Here is a 19,187-nt window from a genome sequence, read left to right as displayed (position 1 = left end):
AGGCTTCTCTGGACTCAGCAGACTCAGGAGCCAGAACTCTGGCCTCGGGAGTGACCATGAGGAGAATCTCCTGGCTGCAGGCCTCCACCTTGCGGCCTGAGGTCCAGCACACCATTCAGGACCTACCATTCGACACCAAGGGCCTCTTCTCTGAGAAAACGGACTCGAGGCTTCAGACTCTCAAAGATGGCCGAATTGCCATCTGCACCCTGGGCATGCACACGCCGGCTACCCAGCGGAGGTCCTTCCAGCAACAGCCGTACCGCCAGTTTAATCAGGTCAGGCCTGATAATAGGCGCAGAGGCAGGGTGAACCGCCGTAGACCGTCGGGCAACCGGGGTAATCAGTCCCAAGCGCCCTCCAAGCCCCCTCAGGGGCCTAAGCAAGCTTTTTGATGGGACGCCCGAGGACGGCCCATCAGTGTATTCACCGGATCCTTCCCCGTTATTTTTCGACCGTCTTTCCCACTTCCTCCCGGCGTGGTCCCAGATAACAACGGACAACTGGGTACTTCGCACGGTGGAGTATGGTTACCGCCTTCAGTTTGTTTCGCCCCCTCCCTCCCACCCATCCTTCCCATCCCTCTTCAGGGACCCCTCTCACGAGCAATTCCTCTCGCAAGAGGTCGAGACTCTGTTGAGTTTGGGTGCCATAGAGGAGGTGCCGAACGACATACGAGGCAGGGGATTTTATTCCCGATATTTCCTAATCCCCAAGGCGAAGGGAGGTCTACGACCTATACTAGACCTCCGAGAGCTCAACAGATACCTACTCAAGCTCAAGTTTCGCATGGTAACCCTGGGGACCATTATTCCTTCCCTGGATCCGGGAGACTGGTTTGCCGCCCTCGACATGAAGGACGCGTATTTCCATATCGCGATTTACCCTCCTCATCGACGCTACCTGCGTTTCGTCGTCAACAACATGCACTACCAGTTTACGGTGCTATCATTCGGCCTCTCCACCGCGCCGAGGGTCTTCACCAAGTGCATGGCAGTCATTGCCGCTGCCCTCCGCCGTCGTCGCATACATGTGTACCCGTATCTCGACGACTGGCTGGTCCGCGGACCATCCCGCCAACTGGTAGCATGTCAACTGACCGAGATTCTAGCCCTGTTTCAGCGCCTAGGATTTATGATAAACGCCGAGAAGTCCACTTTAGCTCCCTCACAGAGGGGGGAGTTCATCGGAGCGGTCCTGGACTCCAATTTGGCCAGGGCCTGCCTCCCTCGACCTCGGCACCAGACTATATGGTCTCCTTCGTCCGGGACCTACAATCCTTTCCCACAACAACGGTGCGGTCCTGCCTCCGACTCCTGGGCCACATGGCGTTATGCACGTTCGTGACCATGTACGCGAGGCTGCGTCTTCGCACATTTCAAACTTGGCTTGCGTCGGTGTACCGCCCGCACCGCGACTCCATAGACATGGTAGTCTCAGTCACGAAACCGACCCTCGATTCGCTCAACTGGTGGCTGGACCCAGAGGTCGTGTGTGCCGGAGTCCCATTCCACCCTCCTCGCCCGTCGGTCACCCTGACCACAGATGCCTCGGCATTGGGGTGGGGGGCACACCTCGGCGACCTACACACCCAGGGTCTCTGGTCGCCCCGAGAGCTCTCCCTCCATATCAATGTCAGGGAGCTGCGGGCGATCCGCTTGGCGTGTCAAACCTTCCACGCCCATCTCCAAGGGCGCTGTGTCACTGTTTTCACGGACAACACGACGGCAATGTTTTACGTCAACAGGCAGGGCGGGGCTCGCTCCTCCCGGCTTTGCACGGAAGTGATGCTCCTTTGGGACTTCTGCATAACCCACTCTATTCACCTGGTAGCGTCGTTTCTCCCAGGAGTGCAGAACACACTGGCCGACCATCTCAGCAGGTCGTTCCTCTCCCACGAGTGGTCCCTTCGTCCTGATGTGGTGCACACAATTTTCCAAAGGTGGGGGTTTCCCCAAATAGACCTGTTTGCCTCCAAAGAGAACAGGAAATGCCACCAGTTCTGCTCTTACCAGGGTCGCTCCCCCAGCTCCCTGTTGGATGCATTCCTGCGCCCCTGGACGGGTCACCTGTTATATGCCTTCCCTCCGTTTCCCCTCGTGCACCGCGTGCTACTCAAGCTCCGGCGGGACAGGGCCTGCCTCATCCTCATCGCTCCGGCCTGGCCGAGACAGCACTGGTACACCCTGCTGCTCGAGCTCTCGGTACGGGATCCCATTCCTCTCCCCTTCTGGCCGGACCTGATAACACAGGACTTCGGCAGGCTTCGCCACCCGGACCTGCAGTCCCTCCATCTTACAGCTTGGTTCCTACGTGGCTGACCCGAGCGGAACGTGACTGCTCTGTGGCGGTGCAACAAGTCCTGATGGAAAGCAGGAAGCCTTCCACTCGAGCGACCTACCTCGCGAAGTGGAAACGTTTCGCACTCTGGTGCGACCAGAAGGGTTTCAATCCTTTCACAGTCCCTATTCCTACCATCCTGGACTACCTCTGGTCTCTCAAGGAGCAAGGCCTCGCGGTCTCCTCCTTGAAGGTGCACCTGGCGGCAATTTCTGCCTTTCGACCTGGCGTAGGAGAGCGGTCCATCTTTTCCAACCAGATGGTTTCCCGCTTCCTTAAGGGACTAGATCGCTTGTACCCGCCGATACGACGTCCTGCACCCTCTTGGGATTTGAACTTAGTTCTCGCTAAGCTTATGGGAGCCCCATTTGAGCCCTTGGCCACATGTTCCCTTCTTTATTTATCATGGAAAACGGCCTTTCTCGTTGCTATAACATCAGCAAGACGAGTTTCCGAGCTGCACGCCCTAACGGCTGGTCCGCCGTATACCATCTTCCATGCGGACAAGGTACAGCTTTGGCCACACCCGGCCTTCCTCCCTAAGGTGGTGTCGGCCTTCCATTTGAACCAGGACATTTTCCTCCCGGTCTTTTTCCCGAAGCCGCACGCCTCAAGTCGTGAACAACAGCTTCACACCCTTGACATTCGCAGGGCCCTCGCATTTTACATAGAGCGAACGAAACCCTTCCAGCGTTCGCCCCAGCTATTCATAGCGATTGCTGATCGCATGAAAGGCAAGCCGGTTTCCTCTCAGAGGATTTCCTCCTGGGTAACATCATGTATCCGGACATGTTACGAGCTTGCTCGTGTGCCAGCTAGCCGCCTCATCGCTCATTCTACGAGAGCGCAAGCCTCGTCTGCCGCTTTCCTAGCTCATGTCCCCATCCAGGACATCTGTAGAGCGGCCACCTGGTCTTCTGTCCACACCTTCGCTTCCCACTACGCGTTGGTGCAACAGTCTAGAGACGATGCAGCCTTCGGCTCAGCAGTCTTACACTCTGCCACGTCTCACTCTGACCCCACCACCTAGGTAAGGCTTGGGAATCACCTAACTGGAATGCATAGGAGCAATCACTCGAAGAAGAAAAGACGGTTACTCACCGTTGTAACTGTTGTTCTTTGAGATGTGTTGCTCCTATCCATTCCAGACCCGCCCTCCTTCCCCACTGTCGGAGTAGCCGGCAAGAAGGAACTGAGGAGCGGATGGGTCGGCTGGGGTATATATCTAGCGCTATAGTGGCGCCACTCCAGGGGGCGCCTGGCTGACCCGCCGGAGTTGCTAGGGTAAAAATCTTCCGAAGAGCCGTGCACGCACGGCACACATACCTAACTGGAATGGATAGGAGCAACACATCTCGAAGAACAACAGTTACAACGGTGAGTAACCGTCTTTTTTCTTAAACTCGGGGTGGCATTGTGTTTTGAGTTCTGTTTTAATTCTGCAGCAAACCACATGAAATTACATTAGTCAAAGCATTAATCTATTTTTTCCCATATCCTTCAGTCTACTAAAATAAAACCAATATTTACCCAGAAAAAATAATTTTTCACTGATTTTTTTCCCACTTGCTTTTGTTGCTGTTGCAATAAACACCGATTAAATTCCTGGGGGAAAATAAATTAAAATAACAGAAAACGAAGGACCTTAACTATAAATAAATTACTGAATAGTCACTGGAGTGGGGACTTAACCTTGGGTCTCCCATATCATGGGTGAGTGCCCTAACCACTGGACTACAGAGGAATTTACACTGGGTTTCTCTGGCCCAATGACTGTAGAATTGTAGAGATGGAGGAACCTTGCGGAATCATCGAGTCCAGCCCCCTGCGCTGAGCCAGAACCAAGTAAACCTAGAGCATCCCTGACAGGTGTTTGTCCAGCCCGTTCTTAACAACCTCCAGTGATTGGGGATTCCACAGCCTCCTTGGAAGCCTGTACCAGAGCTTAACTTCCCCTAGAGTTAGACAGTTTTTCCAACTATGAATTGCTCCATGGTTTACGCTCAATGTCTATGAAGTAATTTGCAGTGGGTGTGTTCATGTTGGTGTCTGAATCTGCCTTCTGGAGCCTAGTCTCCAGGTCTGTTTTATATCAATAAGTGAGTGCCGAAATTGACATCTGTTAGACTTCCCGTTGCTGAGGGCTTGTCTTAATAGGCAAGTTGTACTGTTAAACTGGTGTTTAAATCAGTTTAATTAAACTAATACAAACCTCTGTTTGAACACTTAGATATAAGCCAGGGTTAAATCTTTTTATTTATTTGTGTGCTGCAGGGGGCTTAGTGTTTAGTTAATTTGATTTGATTAGTTAAACTGTACAACTGTGCCTGTGTGTATAAAGACCAGCCTGGCTTGCATTGCAAACCCACTTCATTAGTGTATGAGCGTGATATGGGGAACAAACTGTTGGTGGGTTTTATAACTCTGTGTGTGTGGGTTTTTCTCCCCTTCCCTCAGCCCGCTGAGAAGAACTCTCATTCCAAAAGCACTGGAGTGTTTCAGGATGAGGAACTTCTCTTCAGTCAGAAGCTACAGAAAGACAATGATCCTGATGTTGATCTCTTTGCCAGGTCCAAGAAATCAGGGGTGAGTTCAAAGCCCTGTTCTAAACCTGTTATTTAAAAATGGATTCTTTGAAATGTACACATTGTAACATTGCTCTGATGTCCCTTACTCCAGTGTTCTGGATAAGGTCGGTGACCACCAGAGAGGAACGAGTAAATGTGAATGCAGTAATCAGCAGCTAGAAATGTGGCTTTGACCTAGGTGGCATTCTGTCTTTATTTCAGTCCGCAAAACTCCGTGTGAAGCTGTCATCTGCAGGGGGGCTCTTTGGAGATGATGATGAGGATGATCTCTTCAGTATTGCTAAAGCAAAGCCTCCGGTACTTGCCTTTTTATTGTAAATGACTTCTTTAAAAGATGTAGAAAAGAGGTGTGTGGGGGGGAGGGGGACATAGATTTCTAAGTGAAATCAGTTGTGTTTAGAGTAGAAACTTGTTAAAGTGACTCTCTTCAGTTAGTGGAAGCTTGGTCAACAGACTTGTTCCCTGTGTGTATTCAGGTTCACATCAGCTGATTTTAGTGACAAATGCATGTTTTTATTGCTTGGGTTTTTTTGGTGTGTATGGTTTTTTTGTTTTTGTTTTTTGTGTTTTACTTCTGCTGAGTCACCAAAGCTACAGGAGAATGAGTTGGGCTCTGTTTCTCCTTGTGCATCATCAATGAAACTATCTGTTTCAACTGGTCAGAGTTGTGCAAGATCACTGGGGCAGTAGGGTTGCCCTTATGTCACTGAGGTCTTGACTTGTTCTGTAGAACCTTTACAAAGGTGACGCTGTGTGAGATGGCAAGAACTCCAGCCTTGCTCCCTGATTCCCAGGCAAGTTTGCACAGGTGACCATTCACAAGGTGGCTTAATAAGCCAAGCCCACTTGATACGGAAAGTAGAGTTAATAAACATGGACGCCTACAATGCTGCCACTTAGTCACTTTTCATCCTAGAACCACACTTGCCATAAAACAACCTATGAATTGTTTTGAATTACTGTGCTATGGTTAGAACTTATTTTTTTTCCTAAAGCAACTGACTTTTGTTGGGGAAACTAATCAAAATCAAAATCTGGAACTGACTAGACTTCTTTGACTGATCTAGAAATTCAGCAGAACAAGGAGTCTAACAATCCCTCCCTTCTCATCTTCCTCACAATTAATTATGATGTATTTAAAAATACTAATACTATTGTTCTACAACATTATGGCTCTGTGTGTGTGTGTATACACAGAGAATCTGTAGTTATATAAAACATGCACAAGCAGATGTTATGGTTGAGCTAACAATCTTAATGTTAAGATGACTTTGGGGGGGCGGGGGGAGGAAGGGAATGAGCTATATGCGCTCTTTCAGCCCTACAGTTCTCTAATTACCCTTCACACTCTGACTTCTGTATATATGACTAGCAAATTAGTTGTGTGTTAGCGGGTGAGTTCCCATTCTCCCTCCACCCCCTTGCTCTGAAGAATTCACATTGTATAGAGCTCTTATTTACCTGGTTGGTTTATCAACAACTCCATTAACAGCAGTCAATCATAAACCTTCACCAAGCTTCCTCCGCAAGCATGACTGTGCCTCTGCTTTTCCCTGTAGGACTTCTCCGTCCCAGACCTTAGTTCCCTCAGTCCAGAGATCCAATCCTTGTTACCTGCTTGGACCTTAGAGATTCACTTGCTAGTATAACTTTCCAGTAGTTCCCTTTGTGCATGACTCAGAAGAACTCTCTTCACCCACAAATAATGTCCTTGGAAACCTTTTGCAGATTGGCTTAATGTAAGGCCTTAAGTTAGTTTTAATGACAAACTCCAGGCACAACATTTAGGGAACAATCAGGGATAGTATGGTCTACAGCATGAGCAAGAGCAGACAAGCAGGGTTCTGGATGGTCTCTGTTAAACTCTTAGCAGTTCTGAATGCATTTGCTAACTTTAAGAATTCTTAGGCTTTCAAATATACTGAACCCATTTTTCTTTAACTTTAATCTTACTTTACGTCTCAGTCCATAAAACGAGCAAAGCTGTAAAATCAGTAAGAACATTCCCAACTTTCAAGTGATATAATGTTGGCAAACTAATTTGGAAAAGGGTGCACTGAACTAATAATCACACCTAGGGCCGTGTTTACCAAAATTATGAGCATTTGGCATTTAATTAACTCTTTTTGAAATCAAGCAAAGAGCCAGTCCCCAGCAAGGGTGTGCGTATTTAAAGCCTTTCCTCCTGCTGCCTTATGTGAGGGATTTATGTTATGTTAGGAGTTAACTTTTCATCAAGCTAGAAAAGATTGATTGGAATTCAGAAGGTGCAGGAAGGGATAGACAGCATGCAGAAAACTATAGTCTTTTACCTGCCCATAAAAGAAAGTTATGATGTAAAATATTTTTGCAGACTCATTTTAAAAAAATCTTCTAATTTCAGAAAGTAGCAGAAAAGAAAACAATAGTAAAAAAGGACAGCTCTGGCCCTTCTGCGGAGAGCAGTAAGGGTCCGGAGAATATACTGAGTGCCAAACAAGATGAGGTACCTAAACCAGAAACCACTGAGGTAAGCATCTAAGTTCAATGGTTTAAACAAAGCAAGCAGAAGAGGGTTTGTTGGTTTTGTTGTGAAAACTGATCATGGAGACTGACTCTTTGCCTCATCCGTGGCATAGCAGCATGACCTGCTGTAACTCATAAGATTGCATTTAATATTGTACTTGGGAAAACTAGAACAGCAGTTCCCTTTCCTAAAAGGTTGAGGCATTCTCTTTCACTGGGTTTAAAATGCTGTTGAATTAGAACAGTAGCATATTACACCCGCTTAGCCCTGGGCTATATGAATACACCAGGTGCAGGGCAATGGAGAATCAGGCCCATTGACTTAATGATTTAGTGAAAAATGAAGATTTATTGACCTTCCCCTCCTGCTTACATCTTTTTAAAAAATATAAAATAAATCTCAATTTCTCTCATGGACGTGAGCTTTAAAGTGTGATTAGGGTCAGAAGAGACTTTCTTACCTAATGACACCTGCATCTTTCCCCCTCTCTCCACACCCCGTCCCGTGTTCAGCACCCTGCCATGAATTTTATTGTCCGCTAATACAACTCCTACTTCTGTTGGCCCTGCAGAGCCAACGCAGCTCTGGGAGAGGCAGCTGGATTGTGTTGTGGCTTGTGCCTCAACAGAATTATCAATTAGATTCCAGCCGTAGCATCTTGTAACTAGATGGAGGAGCCTCTGATAAGTTTGCTGGGCTGGCAGTTAGAGAGCCCATCTTTTTACTTGTAACTTGAGCACCCCTGATGTGGAGATGCTGAGGCCTGGTCTACACTACAGGGTTAGGCCGATGCAAGGCACTGTATGTCAACCTAATCATGTCAGTTCCTAGACTACAAAGCTGCTTCTGCCGAAGTAAGTCCCCTGCTATGCTGACATCACAACTTCACCTCCCATGAGCGGTGTACCACTTTTGTCGGTGTAGAGAGGGTGATGCAGTGTCCGTGTAGACACTGAGTTACTTACATTGCCTGTTGGCTGTCAGCCCTGCGTGGGGCTGACAGCTGGAGCCCCATCCCAGCAGCCCCGGTGCTGACAGCCTGAGCTGTCAGCCAGGCACTGGGCTCACAGTGGGGCCCCCCTCGACCTCAGTGCTGACAGTCCAACCTGCCAACCTGTCTGCACCAGGGCAGCTGGGATGCAGCTGTCAGTGCCCCACTTCAGTCGCTGGAAGTGCTACTAGTAAGAATGCTCACTCCCGACAGAAAGCATAAGCGTGGATGTGAATCATAGAATCATAGAATCTCAGGGTTGGAAGGGACCTCAGGAGGTCATCCAGTCCAACCCCCTGCTCAAAGCAGGACAAAACCCAACTAAATCATCCCAGCCAGGGCTTTGTCAAGCCTGACCTTAAAAACCTCTGAGGAAGGAGATTCCATCACCTCCCTAGGTAACCCATTCCAGTGCTTCACCACTCTCTGAGTGAAAAAGTTTTTCCTAATGTCCAACCTAAACCTCCCCCTCTGCAACTTGAGACCATTACTCCTTGTTCTGTCATCTTCTACCACTGAGAACAGTCTAGATCAGGGGTCGGCAACCGGTGGCTCGCGGCTCGCCAGGGTAAGCACCCTGGCGGGCCGGCCCGGTTTGTTTATCTGCCGCGTCGGCAAGTTCGGCCGATCGCGGCTCCCACTGGCCGCGGTTCGCGGTCCCAGGCCAATGCGGGAGGCAGGAAGCGGTGCGAGCCGAGGGATGTTCTGGCCGCGGCTTCCTGCCTCCCGCATTGGCCTGGGACCGCGAACCGCGGCCAGTGGGAGCCGCGATCGGCCGAACTTGCCGACACGGCAGATAAACAAACCGGGCCGGCCCGCCAGGGTGCTTACCCTGGCGAGCCGCGAGCCACTGGTTGCCGACCCCTGGTCTAGATCCATCCTCTTTGGAACCCCCTTTCAGGTAGTTGAAAGCAGCTATCAAATCCCCCCTCATTCTTCTCTTCTGCAGGCTAAACAATCTCAGTTCCCTCAGCCTCTCCTCATAAGTCATGTGCTCCAGCCCCCTAATCATTTTTGTTGCCCTCTGCTGGACTCTCTCCAATTTATCCACATCCTTCTTGTAGTGTGGGGCCCAAAACTGGACACAGTACTCTAAATGAGGCCTCACCAGTGCTGAGTAGAGGGGAATGATCACATCCCTCGATCTGCTGGAAATGCCCCTACTTATACAACCCAAAATGCCATTAGCAACAAGGGCACACTGTTGACTCATATTCAGCTTTTCGTCCACCGTAACCCCTAGGTCCTTTTCTGCAGAACTGCTGCCCAGCCATTCGGTCCCTAGTCTGTAGCAGTGCATGGGATTCTTCCGTCCTAAGTGCAGGACTCTGCACTTGTCCTTGTTGAACCTCATCATATTTCTTTTGGCCCAATCCTCTAATTTGTCTAGGTCCCTCTGTATCCTATCCCTACCCTCCAGCGTATCAACCACTCCTCCCAGTTTAGTGTCATTTGCAAACTTGCTAAGGGTGCAGTCCACACCATCCTCCAGATCGTTAATGAAGATATTGAACAAAACCAGCCCCAGCACCGACCCTTGCGGCACTCCACTTGATACCGGCTGCCAACTAGACATGGAACCATTGATCACTACCCGTTGAGCCCGACCATCTAGCCAGTTTTCTATCCACCTTACCGTCCATTCATCCAGCCCATACTTCTTTAACTTGCTGGCAAGGAGACTGTATCAAAAGCTTTGCTACAGTCCAGAAATAGTACATCCACTGCTTTCCCCTCATCCACAGAGCCGGTTATCTCATCATAGAAGGCAATTAGGTTAGTCAGGCATGACTTGCCCTTGGTGAATCCATGCTGACTGTTCCTGATCACTTTCCCCTCCTTTAAGTGGTTCAGAATTGATTCCTTGAGGACCTGTTCCATGATTTTTCCAGGGACTGAGGTGAGACTGACTGGCCTGTAGTTCCCTGGATCTTCCTTCTTCCCTTTTTTAAAGATGGGCACTACATTAGCTTTTTTCCAGTCATCCGGGACCTCCCCCGATCGCCATGATTTTTCAAAGATAATGGCCAATGGCTCTGCAATCTCATCGGCCAACTCCTTTAGCACCCTCGGATGCAGTGCATCCGGCCTCATGGACTTGTGCTCGTCCAGCTTTTCTAAATAAAAAAAAAAAATAATAATAATTGGAGATATACCAATCTCCTAGAACTGGAAGGGACCTTGAAAGGTCATCAAGTCCAGCCCCCTGCCTTCACTAGCAGGACCAATTTTTGCCCCAGATCCCTAAGTGGCCCCCTCAAGGATTGAACTCATAACCGCTTTAATTACTGTGGTGACTGTATGTTAACGTAAGTTGATTTAATTTTGTAGTGTAGACAAGCCCTGAGAAACACATTTTTCTGGCCCTGTAAACTGGCCCAGTCCCGCTCTCTGGACAGACGCCAGCCTGAGGAGACCAAACTGCTGGATCCCAGATGCTTCTAAGCCCCACCGGACCGGTTGCTGTTTTCTAGCTCTGGGTCTCTTGGGAGCACTCCAGGGGCACATCCCGTGTCTGACACCCTTCTTGGGCAGCAGCACCTCACAGTCTGGCTCCCTTTAGACCCCAGAACCAGTGCCTTGGCCCTCCTGAACCACCAGTTACTTAGACATGTCCCCTTCTCCCTTCCCAAGAGTCCCCCTGGCTGTGGCAGCTCTAGTTACCTGGTTACCCCTTCAGGAGCCACGTGGCAGTAAAGCAAGGCTCACGGGCTTAACAAAGGGGTATCTTCGCTCTTACAAAAGCAAACAAATGTTAGGGATCATTAGAAAGCAACACGCTCCTGAGGGGAATTGCCTTCATTCCGATGTCACCACTCTTGTGAGTTGTGAGTTTTGGCCAAGGGCCAGGCACCTCTTCTTGGTGGTCTTGCTTCTGCTGCTGTCTGGCTTCCCTTACATAGAGAAAGCACCCCTTTATTAAAATCTGTCCCGTTTCTCAATGTGCTGCAAGCTGGGTGTAGGTCCAGGCCCTAGTCCCTCTGTCAGCCTTCTTTGGAGAGTGTTGTTGAGTCATTGTCCCTACTGGAGAAAACCCATTGTTCTAGTGAGCAAGAGCCTTTCTGTGTTGATGGCCCTTAATTGCTCTGTCACTGCTTCTCCAAGACAGTCTTTTCCAAGGAGCATCAAGGCCCGCTGCCCCGCGTTCGCAATGGAGGTTACGATTGGAATTCACAATATGACATGGACAGACCTATCCCCAAGCTGTATGCAGTATTGTTCTAGCCATATTGGTCCAAAGATATCCTCAAGCTGTCAACTCACTTTTTAGAGTTGAAGTAAGTGGAACAAGGAACAAGAAAATGGCTTGAACTGAAGTGTTTTGTGTGTCCCTTTAGCTCTGTTGTTTTTCAGCTTGAATATTAGTGATCTAGAGTTTCCTTGTGCCTCCTGGAGGTCCAGCTTGCTGGCGATGCCAAAATTGGGTACACTGATATATTGTGACTTTACTTGTTTAAAGATCTGTCTGCAAGGGAGATGGCATAGGAAACGGTGGACGGATTTGAGCATGAGCTAGTGTAAAGTGGAATCTAAAAATTATAAAGCAGCCTTTGCATTGCTGGGCAAAACTGAGTGTTGTGAGGATGAAGAGGGACTTTAGGCTTTGACAGCAGCAATGTGACGATGAAAATGCAGTGAAGAAAGCCGGTGGGGTCTTTTTCAGGCACCTCGAATTGTGCTAGGTTCCTTGTAATCAAACACACAGCCCCTGCCCTAGAGAGCAATCCTCTTGACTTGACAGTACATGAGTGGGTCATCAACAGATGTAGGAAGGAGGGAAAGGGTGGTGACAAAAAGTTGGTGCAGTTATGTGTAGGTCATGTACATACCCTGATGGCCTGGCTCCTTTTAATTGGGTTCCCATCCTTTCCTTCACTGCTTGGCAGCAGTGAGTTTTGGGAAGAGAATTGAATGAGGAGGGGGAAGCCTAGACTGTCAGACTTGAGTGTTCCATGCATACTGGGCAGCAGGGAAAGAGAGATCCCCTTTGCTCAAAGAGAAGATGAAGGCAGTAACGTGGTTGGCAGCACTGGCGTGACAGGATGCCATGTGGGAGGAAGTGAAAGGAGATCAGATCAGGTATGTAGGCAGGAGCTATGTGCTGTTGGGCCTTGGGGACCAGGACAAGACGTGGCAATAGCTGCCTGCCTGCGGGGGCCGTAGGGAGATGAAGTTAAGGGTTAACTGTGTGGGCTTTGGGAATGAAAAGCACTATGCTGAGAACCAAGTGTTCGTTGCAAGGTCACCTCTCCAGCTCTTGCTGAGTAGTCGAAGGGACCAGAACTAGCTTCTTCCCTCTAGATATGTTAAAATGCAGGCTCCAATCAGTGTGAAGATTTCGATCTCATTTATCCAGCTGATTTTTAATCCAGTGTAATTTTGTGCAGAAATCCACAGGTCCTGCTCTCATTAAAACCAAAGAGCCCTCGTCTCGGATTGGAAAACTACAAGTAATTATTTTATTGGCATTTTGACTCTGTCTCTTTCAAAGAAAAAAAAAATCTTCCCTGCCTCACTAATGGTGCTTTATTTTTTTTTTAAAAACTCCTTTTTACTTCATCTTCTCAGGCTTCTTTCCAGACGCAGTTGATTTTCAGTTGTTGCTTTCTATATACTGCATGTTTAATGCTTTTTTCTTGTGTTCAGTATGGAGGCTGATTCTGGGCAGCGGTATCTGTAATTTTTCATCTGAACTGAGGGGAACTGTTCCCTAACTTACTGTAACTTTCTTCAGCACTGCTTTTCTCAAGCATGTACAGAAACTTGTTGGACAGTCGGCCATGGATTGCTTGTAATTCAGTATTACAGTAGCCTCTCCTCAGAGCCCCATTGCATTAAGCTCTGTAAAAACCGAGTGAGACAGGTAAAGGATAAATGAAGGGTGCAGAAAGGGAGGCACAGAAAGGTGAAGTGACTTGAACAAGATCAGTGACGGAGCTAGAATAGAACCCAGAACTCCTGAGTCTTAGCCTAGTGTCCTACCCACTAGACCATGCTGTCTCTTTGGTACTCATCTGTCTCTACGGAAACACTAATGCAATTTTGTTCATGGTTTTTTAGGCTAATTTAGCTATTAACCCAGCAGCCTTACTACCCCGTGCAGTTCCTAAGATCTCCAGTGTGAAGCCTGCATTGCCAAATTTGGAGACTCCCTTGCACGAGCCGGATGGTATAAGAAGTGCTGAAACCTTTTCTGCTGCAGGAAACAGTGAGGAGGCTGGTGTGAGCTTTGATCATCCCATGCAAGTGGATACCTTGCACAGTGCTAATAAGGTAATCTCTGTGCCTAGGTTCTAAGGTGCTTACAGAGCGAATGAGTCAAATTGATTTCAAAATTCAGAAGAGAACTGTGTTTGAGCAGTGGTTATGTGATCTTAAAAGTCATTGGGTTTTATGGCCTGTGCCTTAAGTACTTTGCTGCATGTAGGGGTGGTTTGCTCAGTCGGGGTCTATAGAAGTAGAGGATTTTCCTCCTCTAATGACACAATTCTGTTTAGGCCACAGAAGGATAGCAGCTGTACTTCAGCATAACTCTCTGTCAAATCTAGTTGGGAGACAACTCCATTCTAATCCTTATAGAGGCATCCCTCCACGAAACACCTTAAGGGCTACAGAAGAAACCAGTGATGCTCCTTTCAGTGCTGTCCCTGTTCTGTGGATAAAGAACATCGTTTTCCAGGGCATTCATTCTTGATTCCTGTCTGAGCAATAAATCCACTCTGGGGTGGGAGGGGGAAGTTGCTGCTCTGAAGTGACTGCTCTTTTCCTCCTGAGTAGTTGGTTTTCCATTCATGACGTTATTTTACTGACTGTAAATGCCATATTGTACTTAAAGGTTTAATGGATCTTTAAATGGAATTGAACCGAGCAACTAGAATTTCAATGTGGAGGTTTATGGATCCATAAATCTCGTGTTTTCAATAGAAGTGACTTGAACAAGATAATTGAGGGTCTTAACATTGATTTTTCTATCATAACTAGACTGATCATTACTAGACAAGAAGCAGGAGGAAGCCACAAGGACTCAGCAGATGTTGCTGCTATAATAATAATAATAATTAATTAATGGATGATATGACCCCTTAGTACTGGTGGGGTTGTGGAGCTTCCACATTAGCACTAATCCATTGCCTTGCAGGAATCCTTATTTCCAGTGCCACATGCACTGTGCTGTGAAAACCCTTTTCTAATGCTATAAGCAGCATGATCTGTAAAGGGGAAAGGTTGTAGCACCTGAGTCTAGCCACAGAGGATGGGCTGCACAACCTCAGAATTCTCTTTAGAATGGGGAACCTCCACACTCATTTTTTCCCACACCGATCTGTGATAGACGTATGAGAGAGCACACTGTGAAATGTTCTTCATTGATCCCTTTGTGCTATTTTACCCAGTATTGTTGCTTCTTGGAGCCTTTAATTCTAGGTTAATCTTAAACTCCCTAAGATATAAAACAGTCCTAAAGTAATACACCCCCGTTCTTTGCCCCCAAAGGCTGAATCAAACCAACTGTCCCAGCAGTCTCCCTCCCCTTTCAAACTAACCCCCTCCACAGGGATTAGTCTTAAAAGTCAACAAGGAGTCCGGTGGCACCTTAAAGACTAACAGATTTATTTGGGCATAAGCTTTCGTGGGTAAAACCCCTCACTTCTTCAGATGCATGGAGTGAAAGTTATAGATTCAGGCATTATATAATGACACATGAAGAGAAGGGAGTTACCTCACCAGTGAAGAACCAGTGTTGACAGGACCAATTCAATCAGGGTGGATGCAGTCCACTCCCAATAATAGATGAGGAGGTGTCAATTCCTGGAGAGGCAAAGCTGCTTCTGTAATCAGCCAGCCATTCCCAGTCCCTGTTCAAACCCAAATTAATGGTGTTAAATTTGCAAATGAATTTTAGTTCTGCTGTTTCTCTTAAAGTGCGTCTCCCATCCACGTGGTATCACTACTCTCCAAACACGCCCTTGTTAATACACAGACCCATGTCCCATGATAGACATATAACTACTGTGTTCCTCTCTCACAAATACAGAACCCCCAACCCTGAAGCACAGCAAACCTGTCTGGCTCGGCTTTCCGCTCCAGGGTAGTGCTCAGTAACATGGAGAATGTCGGTGCCCACCCTTACCTTCCCCCCCGGCTCTGCAAAATCTCCCTGCCTATACACGGTACTACAGGGACTAGAATAAAGCCTTCAGGTTTTTGCAGCAGCAGAAAGAAATGCAGGAGGCTGTACTTCAAATAAATGAAAGTCAAAAAATCAGCTAAAATAGAAAAATCTGTGTTCAGGTGTTAGATCATATGACTAATAAAATCTGAAATAAGCAGGAGGGACTGGACAACAAAATGGCAGATGAAATTCAGTGCTGATAAGTGCAAAGTAATGCACATTGGAAAACACAATCCCAACTATACATATAAAATGATAGGGTCTAAATTAGCTATAACTACTCAAGAAAGAGATCTTGGAGTCACTGTGGATAGTTCTCTGAAAACATCTGTTCAGTGTGTGGCAGCAGTCAAAAAAGCTAACAATGTTGGGAATCATTAGGAAAAGGATAGAGACAATATGATATTTGTCTTTTTATCTACATAAATCTTGAATACTGCATGCAGATGTGGTCGCCCCATCTCAAAAAAGATATATTGGAATTGGAAAAGGTTCAGAAAAGGGCAACAAAAGTTATTAGGAGTCTGGAACAGCTTCCGTATAAGGAGAAATTAATAACACTGGGACTTTTCAGCTTGGAAAAGAGACAACTAAGTGGAGATATGATAGAGGTCTATAAAAGCATGACTGATGTGGAGACAGTAAATAAGGAAGTGTTATTTACTCCTCCTCATAACACAAGAACTAGGGGTCACCAAATGAAATTAATAGGCAGCAAGTTTAAAACAAAAGGAAGTATTTCTTCACACAACGCACTGTCAACCTGTGGAACTCCTTGCCAGAAGATGTTGTGAAGGCCAAGACTGTAGCAGAGTTCAAAAAGAACTAGATAAATTCATGGAGGATAGGTCCATCAATGGTTATTAGCCAGGATGGGCAGGGATGGTGTCCCTAGCCTCTGTTTACCAGAAGCTGGGAATGGGTGACAGGGAATGGATCACTTGATGATTACCTGTTCTGTTCATTCCCTGTGAGACACCTGGAATTGGCCACTATCGGAAGACAGGACACTGGTCTAGATGGGCCTTTTGTCTGACCCAGTGTTCTTTTTAAAAAAAAAACAAAACCAAACCAAACCAAAACAAACAAAAAAGCAAGAAAAAACAGTATTCTGTCAAAATCCTACTGCGAGATTGCTGTAGGATTGTGACCCAAGCCAATAAAGAACCTTCATACCAACACTTCACTTGTGTTAATTTTGCTTGTGTAATGTGACTAATGCTAATTAAGCAAGAACTGTCAAGGAACATTCTCTGCACTGAATTAAATAACTTGGCGCAAAGGGTTGATAGTTTGAACAGCAGCCAATGGACTCAAGTTGGTCATTGACCTTGATGCAGGGTGTTTTCTGGCGATTTGTTAATACTGTTATGGCACAGGGTTGAGGGTCAGGAGCCCTGTATTCTGCCATTGACCTGAGCACCCTGCTTTGTCTGCCTGCCTTGGGTTTCTTGTATTGCCGATCTACCTCATAGTGGGGGCTGAGGCAATATGAAAGTTTGCAGAGTGTGGTGGCTCTAATATTAAATTTTCCTTAATGTTAATTAAATGTTCATGTAACAAAAAACTACAAAAGTCTTCTCAGAGCTGGGATTAGATTTTGGGAGGTCATTGGGTCCCCATCATAGAATAAAACGTGGAAAGCTTGAACATGAGGAGAGCAGGGTCCCTGTCAAGTGCATGCCTCTCTTCAAGCCATTAACACAACCTGATCTCCCTCTTCTCACAGAGCAGGATCAAGGTGATGAGCAAACGAAGGCCTCCCTCCAGGACAGCCCGGCGGCTAGCTGCTCAAGAGTCCAGCGAGAATGAGGAGCTGAACAGCACAGAGGAGCCGCAGCTGCCACTCCCCAGACAGAGCTCTGCATTAGCAGATGCAAAGGAGCTCTGCACTGCTGAGCCAAACGCTAAGGGAAGCATAGAAAACATGTTGGTGGCTAAGCTGCCATCACCAATAGATGGCGGTAGCCTGTCACCTGGAATGGCCGGAAGCCCTTCTGGGAAAGGCCCAGGCCAAGAGGATGACTTGTTTGGGTCCAACTATCTCTTTGTGAAAAATTCAGTGTCGAAGCCAGCAGCCAAAGCTAAAACCCCGGAGATCTTGGCCAGCAAGCCCCTTAAAAGTGGTGAGAAGAAGCCTCCTCTGTCAGTGCTGGATGATCAGGGCAGCAATGATCTCTTCCAGCCCATACTGCAGAAAGCATCCAAGAAAAGCAGCCCTATCTCTTTCCTGGAGGATGAAGATCTCTTCACTAGTCAGAAAACTGTGAGGAAGAAGGGGTTGAAACCCACCACCCAGCAAGACCTTGACCCAAAAGCCCAAGATATCTTTGAGGTAATGGCTGATTTGTTGTTTTTTTCCTAAATAGAAAGGGAGGAAATATATCACTAGGGCCTGGGGCAAAATCATTCTGCCTTCAGCACAGAAGGAATGGGGCCTGTGTGGGCCAAGTAAGGCTAAGCATTAGGTTTGGTCCTCTGCTGAGCTGTAGAAAATGCTGTCCTCTGAATCTCACTCTTACGTACCAGAGCAGAGGGCAAAAGGGATGGCGTGTGGACAGACAGTGGATGTGTTTGAGGACCTGGCTCTCTCCCTGCCAAGGGAATGCTTAGCTCCCTCTGTGACCTGACTGCTGCTATGTGACGGGAGTAACTGAGCTACACAACAACGCTGATGGTAATGCAGGAATTAGGCCCCCATCCTGCCTGGGCCTGTCTGTTGCCCTTAACCTTGCTCTTACATGTTCTGCACCTGGTCTGTGCAGTATCAGCAATGACTAGATCTCTGCCCGTGCCAAATTGGAGACTTAATCCTAACCTGATAGAGTTGCAGTGCCCAGGGTAGTTACAGGACTTCCAACTCTATCTACTGCTGCATGTAGCTGAACCCGAATGCTCAGTTATCATGTCCTGTACTGATGCTGTTCAATTTATGCTTTGCTCCAAGGATGATATATTCGCAACAGAAGCCATTAAACCTCTGAACAGAACAAAAGAGAGAGTGCTGGATTCTAACCTTTTTGATGATAACACTGACATTTTTGCGGATCTCACCATAAAACCAAAAGAAAAGAAGACCAAGAAAAAGGTGGAATCCAAATCCATATTTGATGATGATATGGGTAAGGCCTTCTTGGTATTACTTGATTGTCTTTATCTTGATTCGGCCGTGTGTTAAATCCCCGAGTGACAAAGGATGGGTTTTAGAACTTCCCCCTCCTCTTCTCCCCGTCCCCACCCCCACCCCCACACAGACCCTCTCTGTGTTGGATTTACAGTGTAGAGATGTGTCTTTATAAGTGTCTGCTCAGCAGTCTTAAATATTTTACACTAGAGGCCAGTTTGTGTTGGCCTTACTCTCACAGAGGAGTACCTCACTTGACAAATAGTTCCCACTGATTTTAATGGGGAATAGTTCTGCTGTGTATGGTACTATTCAGTGAGTGAGGATAGCATAAACTTGCTGCAAATACTTGGAGTGGGACTTTCAAACCAATCACTCCTGACGTCCATCTCTTCCCATTGATGTCAATGGTAAAACTCCCATTGCCTCCAATAAGAGTGGAGATAGCTCAGTGCTGAGTGCTTCTG

The 19,187-nt window shown here is 47.3% G+C and overlaps 1 protein-coding gene across 4 annotated transcripts in view; it reads left to right on the top strand.

Annotated features, from left to right (window-relative positions):
* The window catches only part of WASHC2C (WASH complex subunit 2C), a 61,998-nt gene that overhangs the window by 38,525 nt on the left and 4,286 nt on the right, over positions 1–19,187 (top strand). For 2 of the 4 annotated variants that reach the window (XM_045023801.1, XM_045023800.1), the window contains exons 23-29: positions 4,798–4,926; positions 5,130–5,225; positions 7,312–7,437; positions 12,814–12,876; positions 13,487–13,699; positions 17,326–17,931; positions 18,544–18,718. In XM_045023801.1, coding sequence (XP_044879736.1) covers positions 4,798–4,926; positions 5,130–5,225; positions 7,312–7,437; positions 12,814–12,876; positions 13,487–13,699; positions 17,326–17,931; positions 18,544–18,718 — 1,408 coding nt within the window. The remainder of the gene's footprint in view (positions 1–4,797; positions 4,927–5,129; positions 5,226–7,311; positions 7,438–12,813; positions 12,877–13,486; positions 13,700–17,325; positions 17,932–18,543; positions 18,719–19,187) is intronic. The other 2 variants (XM_045023803.1, XM_045023802.1) reach the window with 1 other exon arrangement.

This window comes from Mauremys mutica, chromosome 7 (genome assembly GCF_020497125.1).
Source record: "Mauremys mutica isolate MM-2020 ecotype Southern chromosome 7, ASM2049712v1, whole genome shotgun sequence".
In the NCBI taxonomy this organism is placed as follows: Eukaryota; Metazoa; Chordata; order Testudines; family Geoemydidae; genus Mauremys; species Mauremys mutica.
This window is presented reverse-complemented; position numbering and strand designations above follow the sequence as displayed.